This window comes from Helianthus annuus, chromosome 4 (genome assembly GCF_002127325.2).
Source record: "Helianthus annuus cultivar XRQ/B chromosome 4, HanXRQr2.0-SUNRISE, whole genome shotgun sequence".
Taxonomy (NCBI): Eukaryota; Viridiplantae; Streptophyta; class Magnoliopsida; order Asterales; family Asteraceae; genus Helianthus; species Helianthus annuus.
In genome coordinates, this window is record NC_035436.2 from 205,865,429 (window position 1) to 205,883,656 (window position 18,228).

The 18,228-nt window shown below is 34.7% G+C and overlaps 1 protein-coding gene across 1 annotated transcript; it reads right to left on the reverse strand.

The window, feature by feature from the left end:
• Positions 1–4,899: 4,899 nt before the first annotated feature.
• On the reverse strand, positions 4,900–15,776 carry LOC118491245 (probable beta-1,3-galactosyltransferase 2). The gene is made up of 11 exons (XM_035988831.1): positions 15,382–15,776; positions 14,512–14,608; positions 14,368–14,441; positions 13,958–14,166; positions 13,659–13,722; positions 12,527–12,599; positions 12,287–12,407; positions 12,095–12,182; positions 11,891–12,016; positions 5,774–5,883; positions 4,900–5,389 (listed from the first exon to the last, which is right to left on the reverse strand). The coding sequence occupies exons 1-11, from the start codon at positions 15,504–15,506 to the stop codon at positions 5,241–5,243; spliced, it is 1,236 nt and encodes a 411-aa protein (XP_035844724.1). The 5' UTR covers positions 15,507–15,776; the 3' UTR covers positions 4,900–5,240.
• Between the last annotated feature and the right edge of the window lie 2,452 nt (positions 15,777–18,228).

The window sequence follows — 18,228 nt, forward strand, 5'->3', positions numbered from 1 at the left end:
GTGACCATAAATGTTGTGAAATACCCAAAAAATTGTCCAGTGCATGAAATTTTATCAAAGAATGGAAATTTTTAAATAGGAAGTGAACTGGGTTTGTGTATTTTTTTACAGCAAATTTGGATCACTGACGGACCACTGGAGTATCGTCGTGCCACCAGCGGAACTGTGACAACTGTGCTCTGTAAACAATGTACGATGTAAAACAATATCAATTATCAATAAAACGATTTGTTTTGGTGTTATTATGTGTGTATTTGTGTTGACGATTTTACGTTTTGATTCGAGTTCGATTTCAAGCTTTAAATCGTTTTCTGGAAAGTTATACGCAAACTGATGCATAAACGTAATCAGTTTAACGCGACAAACACTCCGGAACAGTGATATAGGATTAACACACCTTAAATAACCCTTACATAACTTAGAAATAAGTTTTGGATGGTTTGGTGTGTCGAAAACAAGTTTATTCGATCGTAGGGACTATTTGTGTCAAGCTGCGAAACTATGCCGATTCGTATGGTAACGAACATTCCGGAACTTGATTATAAGTTAAACATACCCTAAATATCCTTTACATAGCTTAGAAATATGCTTTGAGGGATTTGGTATGCGAAAATAAACTTATTTGTTCAATAGGGACTAAAAGCGTCAAAAAGTGCATAAGTTTGCATTTTCGCGCATAACTTACGTTCTGAACATATCCGGACACCCAAAATTTTTGTAATCATTAAAATATTTTATTTTAGTAATTGGAATGCAAAAATACCATTCGTCGCGTAATTTGGATCGTTTTCGCGTCCGTTCGAGTTTTCGTCGTAATTAACCGAATAACGCGACCGTACGACCAAACGAACCGACAACCGAGATGTTTTTGAGCATATTTCATTTTCCCTATGCTTTACCTTCATTGTTGAGCCTTGAAATGGGGTTAACAGGGCTTAAACATGTCAAAAATGCATCAAAATCAAAGTTTTGGACTTGGAGGGACTAAAACTGACATTCTATGAAACTGTCTAGGCGAGGCGCGTAAGACCTTGTTTGGATCTACGCGGGGCGCGACCTACTGTCAGACAGAAACAATGAATCTGGTCATTTGAGCTAGTTTTGATGGTTTTGATCCCTGCTTTGGAATACCATTTGATAGTTTTTGAGTTCCACATTTATTATAAACTATGGGCAACACTTGTATGGTCCAGGTTAAAGCCCGAATTACGAGAAACGATCCTAACGGTTCTTGAAAATATATAAATACCCACTTGATCTTCACTCATTTCTCACACATTTGGTATGAATTTGCTCTAAGTTGAAGCCTTAGCTTCATACCTGAGTATTTTGGATCAAATTCTTCATTGCTTAGACCTTTTGTAAGTTTCTTTCATGCTTTTATTTCTTTTTAAGCATGAAAGTCAAACAGTGTTTGACTTTCTGCTTTGACCACGAATTGGTCAAGTCAAAGTTCAATCGAACTTTGCAACGTGAGCGTAATCACGATGGTTATAGTCCCATTGACTATACCTACTGATTACCACGTCGATTAGTAGAAGTGACGAGTCAAAGTTTCGGTCAAAGTACGTGTTTATGCGTATTTTGCAACGAAACTACTTTTGGGTATCAAAACACTTTGTTTTGATATCAAAACCTGTTTTCTAACTTAGTTAAACATGTTTTAACATGTCTAACTCGTCACTTTTAGTCTAGTGCTTGTTTAGGGTCGTAAAGTCAAGCGGTCTTGACAACCGCTTAGACTTTCGAACCCGACCCGTTTGGTCGATCGTTAGGATCCGACCAAGCATATTTGTGACCATAGTTGAATAAGGAATAACCTTCCGAGGTTATACCTTATGGTCAATTAGTTTAATTAGTTGTATGATAGGTAGTTTATATGCCTTAGGAAAATGACCAAAATGCCCTTTTCATGCATAATTGGATTTTAAGCATATGTAACTTAACTTTTGTCACCTAAACTGATTATGCAACATATTTAAACATGTTAGGGCATATAATACTTGTCATAGGACTAGTTAGGCGTCTCGAACGCGCATTTGCGCGAACGACGCGTTAAAGTAGCATAAGCTACCTTAATGGGTCGTAATGGGTCGTAAGCACATAGGATAGGTTCCGATTTAGAATGTAGGCTTTGTTAAACCATATCACATGAGTTCCAAAACTCATTTGGTTTACGAGACCTCATTCTACCCGATCTCCCGATTTAGGTGTTTATTTATTAACTAGCGATCCGATTACTAGGTACTACTTGATTTCCTTTTGCCTGAGCTTCGTTAAGTTCATTAGATCAAGGATACTTGCAATTCAGTGTGAGTACATAGTTCCCCTATTTTACTGTTTTCAACTGTTTTGGGGTGATTCATATGTGTTAAATGATTTCGATGCTTTCAAACGATGATTTCAAAAACGAATACTATGGTTTATATTAAACAAGAACGATTTCGATAATGTGAACGAACTTGTGGGACGTATTTACATAACGAATGACATTCATTAACATTGATCAAGCCGGCCAGTATTAGGTTATGGTACCATAGGATCTGACAAATCCCGTTATCGGACTGCACCCATGGTTATGTGTGGGGGTTATGTGGGTAACGACTGAACCTATTAATTTTTAACTTACCCTATGGTGGTTTGTTAATATGAGTTTAACGATGGACGAGTTACGAAGGTTTGAATGTATTCCACGAGACGACCAAAAGTAGTTTTCACAATTAAAACGAGAACGATTTGAATGATTTTGAACGATTTGGAACGATTTGAATGATTTAAACAAATGAACGATGGTCTATAACAAGAACGAGTTAAACGATTTACACGATTTAAACAATGGGTTTTTTGTTAGTGTTTAGATAACGGGACGGGTGTAATATGATAAAAGTATGGTAGATACGCCGCTGGTACTTCTTATATATAAATGTTTTTATCATATTATATTCCGTGGCGTTATTTAGTTCACTTGGACGAACGATTTTCAAACGAGACACGCAAGATGTTTACTAAACGATATAAACCATACGAGTTTTATTACGAGAACGATTCACGATTTGGTTTACATAAACAAATGTTTTGGGTTAAGATTCATGGCATCGAAGTTTTATAAACTATAACGGATCTGTTTTGACTTGGTTATTCATTTTACAATGCAAACATTTTACAAAACAAGGTTTTCTAATATCGAATAACGAAGTTGTACAAGTTATTTTAACATGTAAACGAGCCATAAATCTGACACTCACACGAAACCTATGTGCTCGCTGACATTTCTTTGCTGACTTTATTTTTACATATGTTTCAGGTGGTGTCGAATGTTGTTGATTACAAGTAGGATGCATGCTCACTTAGGACTGGACAAGGCCTTAGTGACATAATAACGATGACAGACGAGATGTGAACTTGTTTGTTTTAACTTTAAGACAATATTAATGTTTAATATTTAATAAAACGAAACTTTTGAATCTACGGTTGTGAAACAATAATTCTGTTGCTCCACTCCCCGACGTTTCCGCCGCGGTTTCGTTGTTTAACGCGGTCGGGGTGTGACAGGAACCACCCGATCATATCCATCTATACTAGGCAATAATGTTTATACACTAATTCAGAAAGAACCCCAACAAATTTGAGAAAACCCCTCTTGTGAGAATCGAACCCAAAACGTAATGGTTTCAAAACTTTATCTCACCTCAAGATGTCAGTAGTCTATAATACCATGGACATGTTTGTGTATCTTAAAGATAAATTATCTTCACATATAGTCACTACTGTATAAATAAATTATAATTAGATTTTTTCTCATTTCTCTTTATAATTTCCACACCTAATTTTTTTATAGTATGAATGGTCTACATTATTAAATTGTAGTTGAGCCAACAAAGTCATAAGGCATCCACAACACCACAAGAATTACAAGACATCATTTAAGGTCCGTGGTCCTTGTAGTTGTAGGTCACCTCTCCATACAAGCCATATAAAATTGACCTTAATCCTCAAAAGATATAATAAAATAATAAAAGGTTAATTTCAAATAATTTATACTCAATAATTTGATGGTCCAGATTCGAAACCTTTATTATTATTATTATTATTATTATTATTATTATTATTATTATTATTATTATTATTATTATTATTATTATTATTATTATTATTATTATTATTATTATTAAATTAACTAGTCTTCTAAACCATGTTTAAAATACTAATTAAAATAAGAAAACAACAGAAAATTAATTGTTGTCTTATATGGCATATATGAGTTTTTTTCAAAAACATCCAAGTCACACGTTCTCTAATCTTACTTTTATGTCTATACATCTATCCATACTATGAACTAAAAACCTCCAATGTTAGAGAGGAACATCATTATATACATACGTCGATGCCTATAAGCTAATCCGATTACAACTTGAACTCGCAAACTAACAAAAACATATGGACAAACAAACATTAATGGGTTAACCACATTTATAACTATAGACATAAACGTTGGTGGGTTATCAGAGGCGACTCGACTGTAAAAAAGAGCGATAAGTTGAAGCTTAGGGTCCCCAAATTTAAGGGACATAAACTTTTTAGGGTTTAACTACGATTGATTCACATTCAATTCTTACTCTTCTGTCCTATTTCCTCGGCTCTTAATCTTTAGAATTTTTTTGTTGGAATTGTATGATTTTATGCATTTTTACAAATCGTATACAAAAACTATGTCGTCATATTTCCATCTGTTAGGATTCTAAGAAAAAAATTACTATTTTAAAAAAATGGCATGAGTTTATGATCCGTTTTAGGCTCCCAAAAAGAATAAGCTAACCGGTTTAAGATATAAAGTACAGTCATTTTTACTGAAACATGTTTTAACTGTTTCCCTTTAGGTATTATGTAACATAAAGAAAATAATTTTAAATTTCAAAATTTATTTTTAGTATATTTTTATAAAACCAAAATCCACTGTCACTTACAACTTGAACCCTTAAAACTGCCCAAGTGAACTATTATTACCAAAAATAGAAAGAAACAAATGTGCAAAAAGAGCAAGAGCCTCTTGCTTTGCTTGCATTCCTCTAATTGTAATATTTTTGAAGAAATCTTGCATAGCAGGGCATCTCTTCAATTGGCCTCTTCACTCCAATGGTGTTAAAATATACATATTCTTTACAAACCTTGGCTTTGGCTTTCAATTTCTTGATCTTAAAGTCTTTCCAAATTTAGAAAGAAAACGCAACAAATCGGTAATCTCAAAATTTGGCTGACCAAACAGCGTTTTCGCCCTCGCCACATCGTCTATGGACTTCCTTAATCCTGTCAACGGACCGACAAATCCCGCTACAAGTCCAGTCAAATGATGCTACACATATGTTTCCAGCCTGTGCTTTCCACTCACAATCTACAAAAGACATAATATGGATAGCCAAAATCAGAAAGTGTTGTTAGTGTTTAATTTTACTTTATTAAAATTGATTTTGTGTTTTGATACACTGATAAAAATATTTATTAAAAAGTCATTTTTACGCACGATATAAATTTTAGAGATTTAATCGTTCAAAACTATAGTCTACCTGCTATCCTTATGTAATTTGCCCTGGTGATTGTAACGAAACAATTTAAAAACTATAGTCTATGAACTTGTGTATGAAAATGATAACACTATAAATCATATTTGGCCCACACCAAACTTACTCATTTTAACATGGAGTCATGAACCCATTACCCAACTCCGCCCATTTTCTCACCTATGTTTGTGTATGTACTAGAAAATTTGAAGCTTTACCTGGCGGGGTCCCACAACATAATCTTCGATCGTCAATATGTTCAACATCAAGCCCAATAAACCAAGATCCTAAAGAAACGTCCTCATTTGCGTACTTATGCAATACGTGTCTGAAATAATAATTAAACACAATTTTAGAAAAACCAACATAATGAAAGAATAAAATAGATAAATATAATTATTGTTGATCCCCTTCATCGCATGTTCTCTTTTCTGTTGGCACCCATTCGCTGACCCCTGGGTTTCCCGGCTTCGGCTCGACGGTGAACAGTTTAAGTGGATCTGCGTGGAGGCTGCTTTCGATTCACAGATTCTGTGAATCTTGATCTTATCCTTTCTTCCTAATCTTTCTTTCTTGCTACTTCCATTCGCTGACTGTTCGGTTTCCACAGTAAAGTTTGAATCAAAGGTTTTGATTGCTTAGTAATGATGGAAAGGGAGGAGGGAGAAATCGAAAATTCCGGTAACCGGTCCGATGGTGAAAAGAACAAAGATTATGTTGAGGAGCTGAGAAAAGAAAAAGCTATAACTTTTTATGTCTCGAATATACACCCACATATCTCCGATAGCGAACTTTGGATAGAATGTATGAACTATGGGCATGTAGTGGACGCTTATATTGCTAGAAAACGGGACAAAAGGGGGAACCGCTTTGGTTTCCTAAGGTTCATAAAGATAAAGGATGTGGAGAAGATGACAAAGGCGTTATGCCAGATGTCTTTTTACGGCTGGAAGATTAGAGCCAACGTGGCCAGATTCGTTAAGATAGAAAAAAAGAGTAGGAAACAGGAAACAAAGTGGATAAGAAAGGAAGAAGGTCATGTCAACACAAGTGGTGCACCGGTGGCACCAAATAATGTATACAAGAGTAACGGAGTGTCATGGGCAGATGTGGTAGCAGGGAGGCAATCACAGCAAGAGGAAGACAGAAGCTTAAACTTTACAAATGAATCTCAAGCTTATAAATTATGGAGGGGTAGAGCAGTGATTGGAGACCTTATAAGCATTGAAGCTCTGAGGGATGTCAATAATATGAAGAAAAAGTTAAGATTGAAAGATTCTCAGGTAAGATATTTAGGTGGCATGAAGTTATTAATTATATTTGATTCGGTAGAAGAGATGGAAGGATCTGTGAAGAAAGACATGGAATTATGGAATTTATGGTTCAAGATCTTAACAACTTGGAATGGAGAATATATTCCCTATGAAAGAATTGCATGGCTTAGAATTAGAGGGATTCCACTTCAGCTTTGGATTAACGAAGTCTTTAACGTTGTCGGAGAATACTTTGGGAAGGTAATTAAGAAATCCGATGCAGATGAAAAGGACCTGTGTTTTAATGATGACACGATCGGAATTATAGTTAATCATGGTGCCGAGATAAATGAAAAAATTAAGATTAGATGGAAACATTTGGTATATGAAGTCTGGGTTTCGGAAGTCCACCACCTGTGGTTCCCGGAATTTATAAGTGAGTCGGTTAATGAGGATAACACGACAAAAGAGCAGGAGGAACAGGCTACACCAACCAACACAGAAGCAATTAACCAGCCGGAAATAATAGAGTCGGAAGAGTCGACAATTCCGGTACCGGAGAATGAACGGCCACAAAATTCTCCGGTGGAAAACGAGAAGTTGGAAAAGGAACACGAAAAGGTTGGAGCTGACTTTTTGGGAGACGAGGCAAACGAATTTAATGCGCCGCTAAATGTAGAAGCTGAGGTGACGTGTGAGGATAATAAGACAACAGAACTGTCTGGGACCCCAATAGTAGGAGATAGAAATCCCAATGGACCAGATATGGATCACAATATTGGGCCTTCAACTTTGACCCATAAAAAAAGAAAAAGAATCAGTCTCGCTGAGGCCCGGACCAATTATTTGAAACCACAATCGAAGGTTGGTAAGAACAAATTACCTGACCTAAACATTGACTTATCTGATGAGTCAAGACCCAGACCAAAAAGAAGGATCCTGCTTAAAAAGGGTAGAACAAACAGAAGAAGGTATAAAGGAAAAGCCAGATTAACAGAGGAAGAGTTCAATAACTACGAGGTAAATGATGACTGTTTAGAAGATGAATATGATTCGGATTGGGAGATAGAGGATAACACTGAAACACATCAGGAGACTGAAACGCCAACGGTAGAAATTCAGGGGGTTCCGAAAGAGATAGAAAAGGACGAAGTGGAAGCAACTTTGGGCATTGGTTTAAAGATTGGTATCGACTTGACCGGCAACGAAGCAATCTTGAAGAAAGCAATAGAAGAAGATCAGGTGGATGCAAGGATCCAATGAATTTTGGGACTATGAATATCAAAGGTGCTGGTGGGGCGGGCAAAGCCGCAAAAGTCAGAGGTATTCTCGTTAAATACAATTTGTCGTTTTTAGCAATTCAAGAGACACAATTTAGGGATTTACCCCTGAATAAGATAAGAAAATTTTGGGATAATACTGGTTTCGAATACTCTAAGGTAGACGCAGATGGAAGATCTGGTGGGTTATTGTCGTTGTGGAATCCTTGTATGTTTAAAAAGGAATTGGAAATTAAGAACCAGAATTTTATCATACTAAAAGGCCGTATCACTGGAGAGGAAGAAGATTTAGTTATTGTTAACATTTATGGATCAACTTTAAAGTCAAATAGAAGAAGGATGTGGGACGAGTTACTTACAGCAAAAAACTCGATCGATGGTAGTTGGATCATGCTCGGCGACTTTAATGAGGTAAGATTCCCAGAGGAAAGATTCAATTCACATTTTGATATAAGTGGAGCAATGTATTTTAACAGTTTCATTAGTAGTGGGGGTTTTATGGAATATAATATGGGGGGGATGAAGTACACATTCTTATCAGGAGATGGAAAAAATCTAAGTAAGATCGATCGTGTACTGGTTTGCGGGGATTTTATGGGGAAATGGCCAAATGCTTCTCTTACAGCCCTTAACAGAGACATTTCGGACCACAGCCCCTTAGTATTAACAACGGTGAACAATAGTTTTGGGCCGTCCCCTTTCAGATTATTCAACAGTTGGTTCGGCATTGAAGGTTTCGATGAGGTAATAAAAAGGGGATTGGGTAGAATTTGTGAATCGAGGTTCAAAGATGAGGTATTGGCAGAGAAACTCAAGGCAATAAAAGAAGAAATCAAGTTATGGCGTAAGAATAAAAAAGATGAAGAAGAAAGAGATTTAATCGAAGCACGGAACTCACTTAAACTATTAGACGATGAGGTGGAGAATAGACAGCTAACAGAATCCGAATTATCTACTTGGCACGAATGCAAGAGAAAGATCAAAGAATGGAACGATAAAGTGGCTGCCGACATGCAACAAAAGGCAAGATCGAGATGGGTAGAATTGGGTGATGAAAATACAGCATTCTTCCACACAATAGTAAACAATCACATCGCCAGGAATAAGATATGCGGGCTTTGGTTAGATGGGGAGTGGGTAACGGATCCGGTGGTGATAAAGAATCAATTCTTGTCAGCCTTTCATACCAAGTTCAAGGAACCCGTGTGTTCTAGACCGAGAATCGGAGCCGAGGGGTTTAAAAAGTTGAGTTCGACAGAAGCAGATGGATTAATTTGTCCGTTTTCCTTGGACGAAGTCAGGAACGCGATCTGGAGTTGTGGTATAAACAAATCCCCGGGCCCGGATGGAATTACTTTTAAGTTGATTAAAACTTATTGGGAGGAATTGAAAGGTTTAATTATGGAGGTTATGCATCAGTTCTTCATACATGGATCGATACACCCTTCGTGTAGCGCCTCGTTTATCGCACTCATTCCAAAGGTACATGATCCTATTACCCTCTCTGATTTTAGACCAATATCTTTAGTTGGTGTGGTAAATAAGATAATCTCAAAAGTCTTGGCCAATAGAATGAAAGGGGTTTTGAAGTGTGTAGTATCAAGTGTACAGTCGGCGTTTATATCGGATAGAAACATAATAGATGGACCTTTAATAATAAATGAAGTGGTGGGTTGGGCGAAGAAGTCTGGTAAGAATTTGTTCGTGTTCAAGGCAGATATCGAGAAAGCATATGATACACTAAATTGGAAGTTTTTAATTTCAGTACTTACACACATGGGTTTCCCAGCAAAATGGAGGAATTGGGTAATGGGTATTTTATTCGCAGGAAGGGGGTCGATTTTGGTGAATGGTTCACCAACGGGAGAATTTCATTATAAGAGAGGTTTAAGGCAAGGAGATCCTCTGTCACCATTCCTCTTTATTGTGGCTATGGAAGGCCTACATGTGATGATGGAGAGGGCCAAACAATGTAATATTTTTTCGGGCGTAAAACTGCCTAGAAATGGTCCCTGTATAACTCATATGTTATATGCAGACGACTCTATATTCATTGGTGAATGGGAAGGGAACAATGTGAAGAATCTCAAAAGGATCCTCCGCATTTTTTATCTCATATCGGGCCTCAAAGTTAATCCACGTAAAAGTCAGATTTTTGGGGTGGGAATAAACGAAGAAGAGGTACAAAACATGGCATCAATTTTCAACTGTAAGGTCGGCAAGTTCCCTTTTGTATATCTCGGGTTAAAAGTTGGAGCAAGTATGAATAGAATTGCAAACTGGAGGGAAGTTATTGATATGTTCAACAAGAGATTAACAAGTTGGAAGGCAAAAACTTTATCTTTTGCAGGGAGAGTTGTCCTCATAAAAGCAGTCCTTGGTTGCGTCCCGAATTATTATCTATCCCTTTACAAGTGCCCGGAGGGAGTTATTAGAATACTGGAAGGAATCAGAAGAAAATTCTTATGGGGGGGCTGTAGCGCAAATAATAAACTAAGATGGGTTAAATGGGAAAAGGTAGTGGCGGCAAAAGACTTCGGCGGCCTCGGAATTGGTAACATTAAAGATACGAATCTAGCTCTTCTATCAAAATGGTGGTGGAGATTGAAGATGGAACCGGAGAATTTATGGGTAAGAATCGTAAAATCACTGCATACAAATAATAGGAAAGCTCAACCGTTTCCGTTCAAAAAGTCATTGCCAGGGGTGTGGAAGAGTATCGGTGACATAGACAAAGATTTCATGAAAAGCAATATTAATATTACAACAAACATAAGGAGCAGAGTCGGGATAGGAGACAAAACGCTATTCTGGATCGATATTTGGGCAGGAGATGTACCGTTGAAAGATCAATTTCCTCTTTTATTTCAGCTATCTACAAAGAAAATGGCAACTGTGATGGAATGTTATAGTATAGTAAACGGAGGGAAACTTTGGAATTGGAGTTGGGGAAGAGCACCTGCTAGTATCGAAGAGAAACAAGATATGATAAGTTTGAATAATCAATTGCAAAATCAGGTAATGTCACAAACAGGAGACGTATGGTACTGGAAAAATTTTGAGAATCAAGAATTTAGCGTAAAAAATGTAAAACAAACTCTGGGTCAAAATTTGGATCTGAACGTGCCACCATACATGTTCTGTTGGAATAACTGGGTAACAAGTAAATGTACTACTTTTGTATGGAGAGCGGTAGACGAAAAAATTCCGACGTTGCTGGCGTTGCGGAATAGAGGTATGAACTTTCCTAATGTGACATGTAAAACATGTGGAGCGGCTGATGAATCGGCACACCATATTCTCATTGAATGCAACTTCGCTAAAAGGGTTTGGGAAATGATTTCAAAATGGTTGAGAATTCCAATGGTGAATCCGGAGCTGAATTTAAAAGAAACACTTGCTGAAATAATCGAAGTACAAAGAAGCCGGAACATTCGGAAGCTGATACACGCTGCGGTGATTCAGACATTGTGGATGCTGTGGAAAACAAGGAACGAACGGGTATTTTCGGGAAGACAAGGCGTGGTACAAACGATTGTGGAAGAAATAAAAGAGGCCTCCTTTCAAGGTGTGAAGCATAGATCAAAACATCGGACGATCTCGCGTCAGGAATGGTGGGATTTTAACTTAAATTTGTAATCGGTCCGTCTCTAGTTTTATTTGCTTATTCTGTTTTTTTTCTATTTTGTTTGGTCCAGCTTCTGGCTGGAAAACTAATGTGTTTGGTTTGTTTGTTATAATATGAGATCCGTTGGCTATTCAAAAAAAAAAAAAAATATAATTATTGTTAGCGAAACTTAACTGATTTAATGAGATATAAGTAGCCAAATCTTTCGAAATTGCATATAATTGTCCTGTGGCATGCCGAAAATACTTGTTTCCGTTCTCACCAAATTTCCAATATTCGGGTTCGTGGTACCTTACTCCTCTGTTTCATCACAAATTTATTAAAAACACAACATTTTTTATTTATTTTCAACAATTTATAGATTAGTATTTTGCTTACTTTTGTGCGAGTACCGGGCCAGACTTCATGCATCCAATATACACCCTTTTCTTCTTCCTATGCCTAACTAATGTATGACCTAGTGTGGCTACAATCAAGATACAAAAACAGGTCAAAATTACCTATGTTTAATTTTGGTTTTAAATTATTAAAGTCAAAAGTTAATTTGGATTATGGAAAGGTAAAAGTTACCTATGTTTACATGGACATCATCATCAACCTTGATGTAAAATTCTGCATCCCACATATTAACAGCAGTTGCAAAATATGTTTTTGTCTTTGCAGACAATTCTAGGTATCCCTCTACATGGTCCTGGTTGTGTTTTAGTCATTAAGAGTTAATTATCAAAATTTCAAAAAAAAAAAAAAACAAACAAACAAACAAACTAAATTATAAAAATCAAAAAAGAAAAAGAGGAAAAAAAGGCGTACCAGTCTCAAGAAATCGCCATGCTTTCTGTCTTCAGCTTCGATAGCGCGGTCTAGTATTCCCCCTACCGTCGCACTGTCGAAAAAAAATCATAGAATTTAGAAATAGTTCAGTTCATGATTCTTATATAATGAGTCTTTTATATGATGGCTTATATAGGGACGTATTCATTCATTCAATACAAAACAAGTTTCAAATAGTAAATAGTAAACTATGAGAGTTGTATAAAATGGTATTCAATATAGCACTTTTTATTCAATGAGTGTCTAACTTCTATTAAAAAATATGGGGTTTCATCAATGTTATAAAAGTGTTACATTGCTGCCGCTAGTACTCTTTAATATTATTATATACTTTTCATTTGCTCCTAATCTCACACACACATGGGGGTTTCAAGTGAAAACCATTAAATAATTAGGGAAAAAAAAGGCAACTTTAAAATTTAGAAGTGTAAAAAGGAATTTACGGCATTGTGTTTTAAAATTTAGACATGATGTTTTAAATATTTTTTTAGACATGGTGTTAAACAAAAATACCACGTGCAAAAAAAATAACAAAACATCGTGGTTTAGAAACAGAAACAATACACCGTATCTAAAAAAAAATTAAAACGTTATATGTTAATTCTTATTTTATACATTTTAGGCTAATCTCCTTTTTAACATAACTCAACCCATAATAGAAGAAATATAATTGTTTTAGATCTCTCAAGCCCAAACATGGTCTTAGAGACAAAACATGGTTATTTAGTTAAGAATATAAAGATCTAATAAACTTTAAAGGTGGAAGCCCAAATGATTAACAACATAAAAGTGTGGTCACATGAAATCCTGAAAAGTTTATGTTATCATATGCTTTATTTTTAGCAAAAGTTCACTTGATATTGATGTATTTGAGGTAACTTCACTTTTTCCATTATTGCTATAACCTAAATATCATTTAATCTAGTTAAAATACCAATACAAAACAAAAAAAAAAAAAAAAAAAAAAAAAAAAAACACATTTTAATCTTGTAAGGTTATAAAAATTGATATAAATCTTTCAAAAAAAAATTGATATAAATCTTTCAAAAAAAAATTGATATAAATTTTAAAATATAAATGTTAAAGAAGTGATAAGAAAGTAGAAACACACCTGTGGCCGATAACAAAACGCATTATAATGCCCTTCTCATCCTCTAATTTTTTCCTTTTTTCACCTATATAATTCAAGTGAAAGACAATAAAGTTAGAGAATGAAGACACTTTGTTATGGGTCAGGTTTTGTATACTTTAAATAGGTGGTGAGTCAAATATGGGTATAAAAATAATATTACTTATAAACGTTACATTCACAAATTTGGATGAATTTTGACTATTTTTCATTTGAGCAAAATTTTTTTCTGCTCGTTAGAGATAAAACATAAACCCAACCGACTGCGCGTTCTTACAAACCTTGAGGCATCCAAGTAGCGCGTACTGAATCTCTTCTTTTACGACTACTGAACGCAGTATTAATTCCAACAACCATCAAATACTTTCTCTTTTCAGACGATGTCGTTGCATCTTCTCCTGATATTGGAGATCCGTTCACAATCGATTCTTGGATGGACCTAGCTGCAGCTAATTCCATCTCTAAGCTTGATATCGTTTTGTCTAATGTCCTATAATTAATAGATTAAATATAAAATTATATACAAATAAATAATCTTCACAGAAAAAATGCTCAAAAATTCATATCTAATTTTCTTTGAAAAAAAAATAGTAAACATATTATTATTATTTTTGAACAGCAGCAATAATAAACATATAAATTGTTAAATAAACAATCTAAAAAACTTAATATAGAAGCAGATAAAACTCACTGTATAGCCTGATGAGTCTTGGATACTTCCCCAAATATTTGTTTCGGATCGCGTTTGACATTCTTCATATGTAACTGTATTAACCGAACACAATCACGTTTATAAAATCAACCATGAATAAAAAAAAAAAAAAAAAAAACATACCTTTCTTAGATCACAACCTTCTGATACCAACTTTAGGCCTTCAGATTCTAGAGAAGTTGGTCTTGTAATAAGTTTAGAGTCAGAAACTGGCCACATTCTGTAACACACCATTTTCTTGAAACTTATAAATCCAACATATTTTGTAAATTTTAAAGTACTAGGATTTATTCTAGGTAGAACTACCAGAAAAACAATTATGAGTATACCAACTGCCCATTTGTTTTTTTATATTTATTTCCTAAAAAGATATTAATGCTTAGAACCAAGTACATATAATGATCATATTCCAGAAACCAGTTATAAAATATACTGTCACAAGCAACAGTACAAGACATCATAAATTAGATCTGCAAATTTGTTACAAAGCATGGAGCTCATGTAAAGAATATATCACAAAAAAAAAAAAAAAAAAAAAAAAAAACCACTAAATAAGGAAAGTCCATGAATTTTATATTTTCTAAATAACCATGAGAATCTGCTACCGAAAAACTCACAGAACCGTCAATCATGTAAAGTCCGTAAAAAAAACTTGGTAAAAAGAATGGGGTTCATGTAAAGAATATATCATAAAAAAAATAACCAAATAATGGAAGTTCATGATTTTTTTTTTTTTTTCTGGCAACCATCACCGATACCAGATTATGTTATGACCGCGAGATCTATGGACGTAGTTTTTAAAAGACTTAGTTTTGCTATTCAAAAAAGGGTAGCAACGCAGCTTATTATCTCGATGTAAATTCATAACACGACAATATTTAATCTGTATGCATCTTTTAATTAACAAACAAGGAAAAGCATATGATCAAACTCAAAAGTTTGTAAGAAAACAATGAAGATCATGTATCTCTCTCTCTATATATAAATACATACCTATTGGTGAAGAGTAATCCAGCACAAAAACTGCTAATACATAAGAGAAGTGTCCATTTTTGCGATATAACATTTCTTGAAGCTTTTTGATCTCCTTTGTTCTTCATAATAAGTGTTTCTTTCATGTTGTGAATCGACGAACACAGTTCATTCGATCGAACTCATGAAGATAAACCCGAGCCCGAATTCGATAACACAAAATAATTTGAAATAATTTTAGCTTTGAAGAACAGAGGGAAATGGAGAGAGAATATATAAAGAGGTGCCCTGTACTTGTTCTAGTTTGTACCTTTCTTTATCCCTTTGCTTTGTTTGTTCTCTCTCTCTCTCTCTCTCTCTCTCTCTCATACATATACATATATACAACCCATATATATACACACCTTGTATCTCTCTCTTTGAAGGGAAGGACGTCGGTTTAACAGAAATGAGGGAAGACCCGCTAACTACAGCCCCCTGTATTATTCAAGAATTAACGAAAAAGTCCCTCGTTTAAGGATTCTTGGCAAAATACTCGTATAGTTATAAGTAGGGTTGACCAAATTAACCGTCATAACTAATAACCGATGGTTATGGTTATGAAACTTTGTTTAACCGATCAATTGGTTATGGCTACGGTTATGAAACTTTGGTTAACTGATATAACGGAAACCGAACTGAACTTATAGTGTTAAGTCTATATAATGTATTTATGTTTTACATTAGAGGGTTTTTACTAAATTAAAGTATGGTATTTTTTTTTAGTAAGTTATGATTTTGGCCCCTGTGGTTATATCACTTTTATCCTTTTAGCTCAAAAAGAAAACTTTTAACATCTGAGTCCCCAATGTCTTTTTTTCTAACCCTTTGGCAAGGAACGACGTGACACCGTAACCGAAACTAACAGTTATAGTTATAATTAATAGTAAAAAACCGAACTAAGGTGACCTATGCACACCACTATTTATAAGGTTGCAATGAACCCATATTTGACAATCCGCGTTAATATTTTGTATGGAAAGGAACAACTTAAATCCACATAAAAATAATGCTAAAATAAATAACAAGTGGGGAGAAAGTCAACCAAATATATATCTTCATATTTTTATTTTCTTTTGTTACAAGAAATAATAATAATTATTATTATTATTAGAAAATAGTTTTAATGATTAGTTTGTAGTTACAGAATTTAATATATATAATAAATGTTAGCGGATTAATCAAGCCCCTGTTTTAGTTAATTTTAAAACTTTACTTGCTTTGATTGGTATGTCTCACAATGAAATTGATTTTATTTCATTTGAAGCTTGTTTGGGGAATACGAAAAGAAAAACTTCAAATATATCAATCTTAAATAATTTTATATTTAAAGCCAAGGTTTATAATAAAATGTTCATAAACTCGTGCACTGCATTTTGCATGTAACGAACTGAATTTTCAAGTATGTGTTCCCTCGTCTTTGTGTGTGTGCTCGCAAGTATACGTGTGTAATCGACTAACATATTTAAAAAAAATAGACGTAACTTTACATTAGTTTTTAGTAAATGTATATAAACATGTTCGTTCAAATGAAATTAAATAATATTCATAATTTCTCCTTCACTTAAATGCAGGTATGGTGTAACTGTCTTTAGGTCCAAAGAGTATGGCATGCATGTGTGTGTAATGAAGTGAATATCAACTAATTTATTACGTATCATATATATATATATATATATATATATATATATATATATATAAGGGAAGGCTAGACAGAAAACCCTTAAGTTTTTAGAAAACTCTGGAAACTCAAATCTCCCCCCATTTTTACCCAACCTCCCGACATTTTTTTTTTTGAAAAAAATAACACATGTAATATACATGTTTTAAAGTGTTTTGGGCCAAAAAAAACAAAAAAGCGCCGAAGGGATGTTTTAAAAAAAAATAAACAAATTCCAGCAATGTCCGGTTGCCTAACATGTGTTAGGCACAAAAGACAGAAACTTGCTGATTTTTTTTTTTAAAAAAAAAAATCATTCCTTCGGCGCTTTTTGGATTTTTTTGGCCCAAAACTCTTAAAAACATGTATATTACATGTGTTATTTTTTTCAAAAAAAAAATGTCGGGAGGTTGGGTTTTCTATATATATAGGGTTTTCTATATAGCCCTCCCCTATATATATATATATATATATATATATATATATATATATATATAGATAAAGGTTCTTGTAAAAAAGACCAAAAGTGTGAGAAGGGTGAGAAAGAATCTCAGCCATTAGATCTTTTGATCTAATGGTTTAGATCAAAAGAGACCAAATTGTAAAATGTTTTTATTAGTTTGGACTGATTTGAATTTTGTATAGGCAATTGTGTCTTTTACATCAACATGAAAATAGGAAACTGTAAATCAATTCCCTAAAATTACAAATTCTCTTTCTTCTTCATTTGAATCATCCTCCTCCTTCTTCCAGAATTCGAACAGCGCCCCTCCTTCCAGAATTCGAACAGCGCCCCCTTCTCGTTTTCCGATGATTGCGGCGACGGTGGATGTGTCGTTCCAGCGGTGGTTTGGGTGTCCGAAGGTGCAGGGGTTCCGACAAGGTGGTTTCTGGTTGTTTGGTACGAGCAACAAAAAGACATCCAGCAAGGTGGTGTCGGGTCGTTGGCCACCTCTACACGACAGCGGCGGCGGAGCGGCAATGGAGAAGATGATACAGAGATGTAATGATTATTGAATGGGGTTATATATGTGTTGAATGGTGTTATATACTTTATTGTATGGTGTTATATATGTGTTGAATGGTGTTAATACTTACTGAATGGTGTTATATACTTACTGGATGGTATTATATACTTGCTGAATGGTGTTATATACTTTATTGAATGG